Source organism: Trachurus japonicus, chromosome 8 (genome assembly GCF_045865225.1).
Source record: "Trachurus japonicus isolate A0001 chromosome 8, Traja_1.0".
Lineage (NCBI taxonomy): Eukaryota > Metazoa > Chordata > Actinopteri > Carangiformes > Carangidae > Trachurus > Trachurus japonicus.
The window spans coordinates 31,245,812-31,257,473 of NC_140914.1; the positions used below are offsets into that span (position 1 = coordinate 31,245,812).

The 11,662-nt window shown below is 42.7% G+C and overlaps 2 protein-coding genes across 2 annotated transcripts in view; both read left to right on the forward strand.

The window, feature by feature from the left end:
• Positions 1-448: 448 nt before the first annotated feature.
• lin7b (lin-7 homolog B (C. elegans)) lies at positions 449-8,078 on the forward strand. The gene is made up of 6 exons (XM_085785195.1): positions 449-724; positions 2,424-2,542; positions 3,513-3,584; positions 3,758-3,967; positions 5,663-5,826; positions 7,540-8,078. Exons 1-6 carry the CDS (start codon positions 649-651, stop codon positions 7,559-7,561), a joined length of 663 nt encoding a protein of 220 aa, XP_085641321.1. The 5' UTR covers positions 449-648; the 3' UTR covers positions 7,562-8,078.
• A 1,575-nt stretch (positions 8,079-9,653) lies between these two features.
• The window catches only part of ppp1r35 (protein phosphatase 1, regulatory subunit 35), a 6,069-nt gene continuing 4,060 nt past the window's right edge, over positions 9,654-11,662 (forward strand). Inside the window, exons 1-3 of the mRNA XM_085785472.1 lie at positions 9,654-9,791; positions 11,242-11,437; positions 11,514-11,634. Of these exons, the coding sequence (XP_085641598.1) occupies positions 11,243-11,437; positions 11,514-11,634 (316 nt within the window). The 5' untranslated portion in view covers positions 9,654-9,791; position 11,242. The remainder of the gene's footprint in view (positions 9,792-11,241; positions 11,438-11,513; positions 11,635-11,662) is intronic.

Below are 11,662 nucleotides of genomic sequence, written 5' to 3' on the forward strand. Positions count from 1 at the left end.
TCTGTCCGTCCTGGGTGAGGGATCCCTCCTCTGTTGCTCACCCTGAGGTTTCTCTGATTTTTCCCTGTTAAAAGGGTTTTCCATGGAGTTTTTCCTCAGTGGATGTGGGACTAAGGGCAGAGGATGTTGTTGTGATGCCATGTAAAGCCCTTTGAGACAAACTGTTTGTAAAAACGGGCTATACAAATAAAATTGCCTTGCCTTGCCTTTTAGGCACTGCCTACTGAACGACACATCTATGGTCAGTAACGGGTTAAAACATCAGTATGGTCCTTTAAAACATAAGATAAATGAAGTCGTGATATAAATTGGGTTTCTTCTGGTTCTCATCTCATCGGGTCTTGGTCCTGACCAGGGATCTAGTCTGTGTAAGACCCTGCCGCTGCCCCTCTCTGCACAGCAGCAGTTTACTTTAAGCCTACGTAGAAGATGCTGAAGCCTCATCACAGTCACGCGCTGGAGGCAGAGAGAGGCAGCTGCGTCAGGTGGTCCCGCCTGGTCCTCGGTCCAGCATCCCGACCCCCCCCCCGCTCAGTCCGACCGTCGCCTCCTGCCTACAGACAGACAACATAGTAGGAGATGGACCCCAGGTCGCTGTGAACAAGACTTCCTGCTCAGACTCGCGGTGTATTAGCGGCGGAGCTCATCATGATGTCCTCCTACTACCACCCGACCAAGGAGGCCGAGATGGCGGCCATGACGGAGCCGCTGTGCCTGGAGAGAGGTGGGTAACGACCCGGCCGAGCCTCGGTACCCCCACCCCCTCCCCCCGGTGCTATCTGAGTGTCTGGACGGTGAACCTGTCTGTGAGAGGGACAGCAGGTCCCGGTCCCGGTCCCGGTCCTACATGGGCCGTGTGTGTGTGTGTGTGGTTGGAGCTCGCGGTGCTGAAGTGACGTCAGTGTCGCAGTTATCATTGATACAGATGTTAACGGGGCTCGGCCTGCCGCGCCGCGCGACCACCGCTCGTGCACGGCACATTTCTCGTAGTAAATGTCACCAAACGCTTCTGTTGTTCACACCGTTGATTTTCCATTAAATAGTAGGCCAGGCTATGTGTGACATGACTGAGCTGCTGGTCCCATACGTTATTTAATGTGGCATATTATATTATATTACATCATTGTAGCATTACAGCGCGACTTAACATCACTACTCCCCGTGACGCGGTAAAGGCGTGGTGAAAACACCCGGTCGGCCTGAGCGGGATGCATTCACACCGTGCGGTGAGAGACATAGGCTACAGTATGTGTTGAAAGCATAGACTGTATAAGAAAGAGGTTGAAAACGTCTCTAACAGTAAACGCTACAACCAGGGCTCTGTAGCTACTACGAAGCAGCCTCTGGATCAGTCCAATTAACCCCATGTTTAACTCTCGGTTTTCAGTCCAACAACGGTGGTTCACCTGTTAGCAGGGGAATTGAATTAAATTGAATTGAGTTAACTTTATTAATCCCGAAGGAGGGAAATGTGTTTGTCCCAGCAGCACACAACAATAAAAACAATAGCCTACACAATATAAAAATAGACAGATAAATACTCCCGGCACACACACAACAATCATTCATTAAAAATATGGTCAGCTAGACTGCCCAGGTCTGGAGACTACATAGGCTATGTGTTATAAAGTCTGATGGCCTCAGATCAGTAAATCGCCATGGTAACTTAGGATCAGATCAAAACCTGTCAACAGACAAACTACAGATCAATCAGATAACTGGAAAAATGACTAGCTACAACAAAAGTCCTTACAATAAAGTGATCGATAGTAGATAAATGTGTCTGAACTATTTAAACTGCACACAGGTTCTTTAAACTGTCAGAATCCTGACAGTGATGAAACCTTTACACTTCATCATCATTGCAGCTCAGGAGACTCTGATGATAAAAACTGAACCTTTAATGACTGTAGAACAACAATATAAATACAGTGGCATCATGCAAAAGTTTAGGCACCCCTGGGCAAAATCTCTGATGAAATGATCTCCGAAAGACATAAAGTTACAGATGACACATTCCCTTTATATATTAAACAATATGACTTCTTTTTTTTTTCATTTTCATCTTTTAGCCTACATTTTCAGAATGAAAAGGGCCCGCCGCAAAGGTGGCCACTCAACCACCGAGCACCCAGCAAGTGTTTTAATGAACTGTTGTAAACTGAATGATTTTACAGTAAATAAACAATACTCTACCATCTTGCACACTTCACTGTGGCAGTAACAGAATAAAAAATAACCTGAAGACTAGTTATAATTGTCATGTAACCATGTAATAACATCCAATCATAACAATAATCAATGTTTTTATGGGTGCTTGACATTGTGGTTATTGTGCTGTATGATCATTAGCTACTACATATGTGCAGTTGATCAGTGTACTTTGCCCCATTGATGATCCAGTCTGTTGTTCTGTGTGTCAGATGTGTGCAGGGTGATCGAGCTGCTGGACCGTCTGCAGCGGAGCGGTGAGCTGCCTCCTCCCAAACTGCAGGCCCTGCAGAGAGTTCTCCAGAGCAAGTTCTGTGCAGCCATCAGAGAGGTAAAGCAGGGCGTAGGTCTGGGGGGGAGAGGTACGGGTGTTATGTAGCCTACAGCTGGGTGGGGCCACAGATATTAGCTATGATGATTGGTCAGGTTTGTGGAAAAGTTGCAATGATTGGACAAAAGATTAAGATTCAAGATTCAACGTATATTTGTCATTGCACAGAATGCAGCAAGATAAAAAAAATAAAATAACGGTCCATAAAAGTGCATTTTTACAGTCTGGCTCTTCCCATGTATTAGACTGTAGCACTGATATATAAAGCTCCTCCCACAGAATAGGCAGTTTGCAAACAAAGGGTAGTTCTCATTCGGCCTGACGTTTGAAATGTGTAGACAGTGGATTGTTTTAAATCATACAAGAAACAATATTAAAAATATATATTCAGTATCCTGGCCTCATACATCCTGGAGATATTCAGACAATAGATGACCCTTTTCTGTCAGTTGATGGCAAATGTTCAACTCAGGCAGTGAGTCGGGTCTCAGCTGTGACATAAGGCTTCATAAAGTATGAGTATGAGATTGATGAAACCAAACCACAGAGAAGACAAAGTATCTGCATTTTTTCCTCTTTTTTTTGACCAATCAAAAGTGTGGCATATTCTCTTCAATCTGGTAGAATTTGATATTGGTACTGCTACTTTCCAGAGTTATTGGGCTTTTTATTTTGCTGTCCATCTGTGAAACCAAGGCAAAGTGCAGAGAGTACTGTACTCCCTACATTCTAGAATTTACTTTGTAATTCCATTGGAGTAAAACCAAGGCAAAGTGCCGCATCTGTAGCTAATACCAAGTCAAAGTGCAGTATCTGCCATAAAACGGTCAAAATTGGTCACAAAATATGGCATAAAATGGTCAAAAGCAGAGGAACTCACAGAAACAAGAGATGAGAATAAACTTTATTGGAGGCAAACTAACATGAACCTTTACAGAGGTTAACTGAGCTGTGCTCTGTTGTCCTCCAGGTGTACGAACAGCTGTATGACACTCTTGACATCGTTGGAGGACCAGAGGTGCGAGCGCAGGCCACAGCCAAGGTATGAATAGCTACGATGTCCTGGAGTCTCAGACTGTGTGGGGGTGTGGTGGACCTAGTCCTAGACACACCCTCCACCAAAATACCAACAGTTGTCTTTGTGATGCCTCATGATGAACCTGCTGTGTGTGATTCATTCATAACTGCTCATTTTCTGTCTCCCCCCCTGACCAGGCCACAGTGGCAGCCTTTGCAGCCAGCGAGGGCCACGCCCACCCCAGGGTGGTGGAGCTGCCCAAGACAGAAGAGGGTCTGGGCTTTAACATTATGGGGGGCAAAGAGCAGAACTCCCCCATCTACATCTCTAGAGTGATCCCTGGGGGGGTGGCAGACCGCCAAGGAGGGTTGAAGAGAGGAGACCAGCTGCTGTCAGTCAACGGCGTGGTAAGAAGCACCGGTCCACAACCTACTGCTATGAGGAGCTGCACTGTTTATGACACACTGAAATATGTCTAGCATGTTATACAGTATATATTGTTGATGAACAACTAGTTTGTGAGTACAGAGCGCACACAAACCAGTTGTTCATCAATGCAAAAATCCTCAAACTACACGACTTAATCAACTACAAAACTCTGCAGATTATGTACAGGGCCGTAAACACAGACCTTCCACATAACTTACAAGGTCTTTTCATAGACAGAGAAGTGACACACAATCTGAGAGGAAATATGTTATTTAGGCAGAGGAGAGTGAGAACTAGGCTAAAATCCTTTTCTGTCTCGGTCACTGGTGTCAAACAGTGGAACAAACTAGATGATGAGGTAAAAAAATCAAGAAACTTGTGGGCTTTTAAAAAAGAAATACGAAACCTTCGTCAGGTTCTAAAGGTGTGTGTGAGGGAGGAGGCGGTATAAATAACCTCGGCACCAATCAGCGTCCTCACGTGACAACACCCCAGAGAAATAAGTTACACACAGTGTCAACAAAATATACACATTGTATCAAAATACACGTTACATTAAAGAATCTCATACATTAGGAAAAAAAAAAAAATCGAATAATTAAGAATTTTTAAAGGTTTTTTAAGACCCTGAGGGGCACTCGGGTAAACACAGAATATAGATATATTGTGTAACTGAAATTGTGTGTGATGAAATCTGATTCAATTAACATGTCCGAGAAAAAAAAAAAGGAAAACACGTGAATATCCACAGTCTGTCAGACAACGTTCAAGGTGATTCATGTTAATCATTGACCAACGGCTCCACACCCTCCTCTGGCTTCTCTGTGTCTGCAGAGACCCAGAGCTGGACCAGTAGTTTACACTTTATCACATATCTGTATACAGTCCCATCCATGCAGACCTTTAAAGCAGATCTGTTGGTAACCATTATCCAGTATCACTGTTTATTACCTTATGAAAAAAGAGATGACAATGTTGCTGTAAATCATCTGGATGACAGGACTGTACACAGTTTTGTACTCAGCTTTCAGCAGTTGGTCATTTTGAAAGTAAAACAAAATATTCTCTAAAAAATAAATATTTCTCTAAAGTAAGGCAAGGCAATTTTATTTGTATAGCCCATTTTTTTTGTCAAGTCTACAGCTGCTCCATAATGCATCAGTAAGAATCATTACTGGTACCAGGAGAAGTGACCATATTTCCCCTGCATTGGCCTCACTCCACTGGCTACCTAAACACAGGATTGATTTTAAGATTATTCTATTTGTTCATGGGCTAGCGCCTGAGTATATCATTGAACTCCTCACTCTCTACTCCACTTCTCGTCCCCTTAGATCCTCAGATAAGTCTCTAATTTCCATCCCACATACAAAATTAAAAAACCAGGGGTGACAGAGCATTTTCAGCTGCTTGTCCAAAACTGTGGAATAATTTACCTCTTTCATTTCGTTTTTCACCCTCCATTAATATCTTTAAAACACACCTAAAAACATATCTCTTTTCCTTAGCATTTGATCCAGCATAGTACTAATACTCCATAGTCCCCCCACTTTATGTTATTATACCCACCGTTTTAAATTGTTCTATTGTTGTTCTTGTTTTTGCACATAATTGTAAAGCATTTTGGTTTTAAATGTTCTCGAAAAATAAAGCTGACCTGACTTGCCTTGCAGAGCGTTGAGGGGGAGCACCATGAGAAGGCCGTGGAACTGCTGAAGGCCGCCCAGGGTTCAGTCAAACTGGTAGTCCGGTACACCCCCAAGGTCCTGGAGGAGATGGAGGCTCGCTTCGAGAAGATGAGGAGCGCCCGGAGACGACAGCAACACACCAGCTACTCGTGAGACTGCTCGTTAGTCTGCACCCTGGCACCTGTTGTGATACGTACAGCAAGTCCTGCATCCATACTAGGCTAACTCTGCCCTACAAAGGCAAAATGCAGTATCTGCATTTAAAGTTGTTGTTTTTTTGACCAATCAAAGGTGTGGCATATTCTCTTCAATCTGCTAGAATTTGATATTGGTACTGCTAAAATTTCCAGAGTTACTGGGCTTTTTATTTTGCTGTCCATCCAAAAAAGCAATTTACTCTATAATTCCATTGGAGTAAAAACCAAGGCAAAGTGCTGTATCTGTAGCTAATACCAAGGCAAAGTGCCGTATCTGTAGCTAATACCAAGCCAAAGTGCAGTATCTGCCATAAAACGGTGAAAATTGGTCAGAAAGACAAACTATAAAATACATTTCATTCAGTCCACCTTTATCTAATCAATTATAGACTTGGTAGTTATTCATGATGCTTAAACCTGACAATGAAAAACACAAAAAGCAGTTTTTCTCAGTTCGGCATTTTTACAGATACTGCACTTTGCTTTTGTAGGGCAGAACTGTAGACTGTAGGCTATATTTACAAAGAAGCAACATACATGTCCAGTCTATCTGAATCTACTGCATCTAATCCACTGATTACAGTGCATGCAGTTGCATCAACATACCTGAATCAGCACTTTTCAGTTCTGTCCTAGCATGCACTTAGGCAACAGATCCATGGGCATAAGCCACACTTGGGTCACTATTGAACCTCAGACCAATGAGTGTGCTCAACCTGCTGTGAAAATGAAATACTACACAAATGCCATTGTGTTAGTGTTGACTAAAATGAATCAGTACTTAGTAATCACTGGGGGTAAATGGGTCCTAAATGACCAGATACTAGAATCTGTGTTGGTCCTGGGATACACATAGGTTCAGTGACTGGAGATTGTGATGATGAATGGTATCTACTGGGAATCTTCTAGAATCTGGCTTTGTTTTAAAGCAGGCGATACATCTAACCTTCTTCATCACACTTTGACCTTCTGACACAAACTATCTGGTCCATATGTCCTGTGAACTCCTTCTTGATCACATGATATAAACCTTTTCACACTGACTGACTGAGCATTGACTGTTGCTCTTTCAGTCAGCCAGGATCACTGTGATTTAGGGATGTCACGATTATAGATTTTCTTGGTACGATTATTGTCAGAGAAATAATCACGGTATTATGATTATCACGATTATTATGCATCAATACATTTCACAACAATGTGTAAAATCAAATATAATCAAAATATAATTACATTACTAATCTTTTAATATAGGACCAGTTATTAATCCACTGGGGTAAGTGTTTTAAATATTTAAGTCATTAATTGTCATCTATACCAAATGTTTAAGTTTATTTTAATGATTTTTTTCACAATACAAATGACACGCTAACATTTAAATTCCTACTAATTCAGTGTTACTTTAGATTATGGACCAGTATCTGTGCATACACCTTTACTTTGGCGCACATCTGCAGATATGGTTCCAACATTATCTTTTTCAGAAAGTGACGGTATTTAGGAATCTTTACGATCAATTAATTGTGGCGTTTAATACCACGATTAATTGTGAAAACAAGTAATCGTGACATCCCTACTGCGATTACACATGTAAACTGTCATGACCATGTCTCTCTGTAGTATTTCTCCTGCATTCTGACAGCAGGACTCTGTCTCCTCCTGTAGGTCTCTGGAGTCCAGGGGCTAGCTGGTCCAACGCCTGCATCCACCTCATGTCCCGACCCTCCTGACTCCTCTGATCCTCTGGGAGGAAGACTGTAGACAAGAAGCAAAAAACCAAAGTAGCCTACCAACACCTGTTACCTGAAGATTCTCCATGAAGATGAAGTTTAGATTTTCTCCCTCCTCTTCCTGTCTTAGAGAGCGCCGGGCGAGCTTGTTGTCATGCCTGTATTAACACAGTCCCAGTGTGAAGTCACCCTCAGCATCCTGTTGTATAAGGGCAACAGTATGATCCCTTCAATGTGTGTCTTAACTAGAAGCAAAGTGTTGTTCTACTGTGTGGACACTGCGGTCCTCAGCAGTTAGACCTCGGTAGCAGAGGAAACCTACAAACGTCCCAGCTAGAGGGCTAACCATTAGCATCATCGAGACCTCCACTGGAACCAGTATCATGATAGTTAAACGTTTCTTTTGCATTCTTTAATTTGTGACCTGTATTCATTTAGTTATTCATTAAATAAAGTCATACTGTGTAAAATGAACACTGCCTCCCGCCTCCTGCACACACAGCAGATGTTTGCTCCCCCCATAAATAAGGAGACGTCTCCGTTAGCTTTTATAATAATACATGAGCTATGCCAACCAGTGTCTCGGGGCGTGTGTGTGCACCTGTACCATTCTCACCTGTCATTTTAAAGGTATTGTGAAGAGTGTCGCAAGCAGAGTGTGTTGAAACTGCACTTAGATGTTACTGGGATCAGTCAGGTTGAAGATACAATATAGCCTCAAAGACATCTGACTTGTGTTGTGTAACCTTATCATGTAGATTTATTCACACTTTCCATTATATAAGATCAAATATTTCTAATGTTGTGATTTGTGCTGTTACTTAACTGTAGGGCTGAGAGCAGAACTGGGTTGTTTATTCACACAGCCCCTCTTTCAGAGTGTGCAGAGCTGCTGTATGTGTGTCAAGGCTGGTCTCACTGCTCATGGACAATATGTGATCAACTGAAAGAAAATAAACTCTTACGTCTGTGAAAAACACTGCATCATTTATACAGAAATACGAAGTGCAAGTGCCTGGTTAATTGCCAGTTTATTGGATGTTTCTTCCAAAACATTCCCATTAAATTAAGTTCAAGCTGTTTTAACCTGCCACACTGACCCTTTCTCCTGCAGTTAATGGACATGGACAAGCCCTAAATACACGTAGCCACCTTTCTGTTAGATTTGCTCTTTAGAGAGAGTGACAGAGTTCAGCTTTTAACACGATAAAAACGTCTCTCAAAACATACTGTTGTATTAACTCAGTAGTATACTATCAGAGGACAACACTGGACCCACTCATCGATGACTTAGGATCAGGAAGAGATTTTCATCTCCAGCTACTGAACTGAACTTTGTGATAAAATTCTATCACAAACAAGTTCAGTTTTATATTGACATATAGGCTATATGTCAACATAAAAACAGTCTCTCAGTAAAATGAGTCATCATGATTATTTGTGGTATCATTTCTGTACCATATCTAATCTACTAGTTCATTCAGACTAAGTTGTGCAGAAAAAGTCAGTTAGTGGTGCGGAGCTAAATCTTAATGTTTTCTGACTTGTACCACAAGTCTGGATTCTGGACCATGAAGATTTTATGGCTTTTATGCCTGGTCATCTGAGATTACCAATAGCCTAACTTTATCTTTTAATACTTTATGTACTCGTCACCTCAGTTTTATTTTTGAGTATTTAGCTATACAAACAGAAACAAGTATTAATTCTGTTTTTCTTGTAGGCTATTTTGTTTTGTAGGTACGGTTCCTGCTGCTCAATACTTAATCACCACAGACAATTTTCATTACACAAACAAGAGTTACAGCTCAGAGAGAAACCCGCTATTGAACAGAGCAGAGACAAAACATTATCATCATCATCAACAGAGATTGAAAATATGTCTGTGATAAAACAGGACGACATCCTCATGAAATGAAGACATCATCATTATATCTTCTCTCTGGTGAACTGGATTAATTTTAGCAGGCTGTCTGTAGTCCATGGTCCAGACCTGCAGATGGCGCTGGTGGTACCGCCTATAGTCTGGTACCACCAGTCACTAGAGAAGAAGAACTGGGAGGCGGAAGCGGAAGTGCCGATGGAGGAGGCGGATTTGAAAGAGAAACGGAGAATTCCCGTGAAACGCTGTGATAAATGATCTTGGAAACAGAGGCGGTGGTGTCTGGTCACACAAGAGACACACAGGTAATGATGACAACACACGGTGTGTCCTGCTGTCCTGCTGCAGGCTGCCAGGCTGGGACTTCTCCGGTAGTTAGTTACCTCCCAGAGCTGTGCTGTCCGCGCGCCACTGTTGTTTTTGATTTCTGTGCGGACGGTTTCCATGGCACCGAATCTGAATCTGTCCGGTGCTGGTTCATGCATAGACATATACTTGAAGACGTACAGCATCGTACATAAGGAAACTGTGTGCTACTCTCTCGGCTGACTTCATGGTTTTGGTGTAATCCGGGTTGTGTGTAGTATCAGAGACGTTCTGGTAGTACCGTAGCCTATTCTCGGTCTCGGTCGAGCTGGACTGGACTGGAAAACCACAGCTGCAGTAGTGACATCTTTTTTTTTTTAAACCGCAAATGTCTCTGTCACTCGCTCACTTTGGTTTATGTAATGTAGGCTAATTCAGTAAATTTTAGATTATTATATAGTATATTTGTGTAACCATCTGAAAAACTTGGTTGCACCAGTGTCGACCAACAGTGAAAGACTTTAACAGGTTCTGTGCTGTGTTCTTCTGTTCAATCCAAACTTTGTCTCAATTAAATATGGAATAGATTTTATATATAATTATCTTTTCTTTCTCACTGAGGAATAATGTAAATATCTAGCCACATGATTATTATGAGTACTGGCACTGAATACAGTAATGGTCTGGGACTTGGTCTTGCACCCCCTTTTTCTTGGTCTTGACTCGGTCTTGACCCCCTCAAAGTCTTGGTCTTGTCTTGGTCTTGTCTTGGTCTCAGGTTAGGTGGTCTTGACTACAACACTGGGTTGTTGGTTTATGGTGGAGGAGAGTTTTCTGTGATAGTTCAACATTTTGGCAAATTGGCCCATTGCCATAATCCCTATAGTCATAGCAGTAGGTTTGTTACCTTTAATTGTCGGTGCAAGCTATTTTTAGAACGGCGGAGCAGAGCCGTGAGCTGCTCAGAGCTACGCTACGGAGGCTAATGGAATTTCTTGGTTTCCCTCATGAGAGAATAACAGAACGTTACCAGACAGAGTTGTTTTCGAGGTAAATTCATGCAAAACCGTTGATGCGCGTTCCTGTCAGGGACAGTTTTTCAGCAAGCAGTCTCTGCAAATGGCTTGCACCGACAATTAAAGGTGACGAACCTACTCCTACTATAGTGATTATGGCAATTGGCCAATATGCCAAAATGTTGAACTATCCCTTTAACATGTTGTGAGAAACGACCAAAGTGGGGAAAGAATTGTAACGCTAGCACCAAACACCAACACACATTCCAGTGTGTTGGTGTTTGGTGCTACGATCCTACAGAGTCAGATTAAAGGTGTTGATTAATCTGTGATGGTTCTTTTAATCAAATATCAATGCAAAAGTACTTTAAAGGAACACTGCGCTAAAAATGATCTAACATTCCTGATTTCTGCTTTTTTCATTTCCACCCAGGATGAGTTCCTCCTCCTTTACCTCTCCTCCCCCCTCTCCTCACTCTGTGCCCCTCCCCTTCACATCCTCTTCCTCCTACCTGACGGGCTGTCCTGAACTCGACCTGTCCGTCTCGCTCAGCCCCGCCCCCAAGGCCAGCCGTTCGCAGCTGAAGCCCCGCCCCCGAGGACAGACCAGGAGAAAGAGTGACACACAGGTGGTGACCACACCCTGTAGTGTTGATATGTGTGAGTGTGTGTGTGAGATACTGATGTATTCTGTGTCTCCGAAAGGTGCGTTTTGAAGAGCCGGTGGTTGTCAAGGTAACACCGGAGCCTCACCTAACAGTGAGCAGAGATGTTCCACCTCTGCAGCCAATCAGAGGTCAGAGGAAAAGCAGAGGATGTCACCATGGTAACCACAGTCTACCTATCTGTATCTA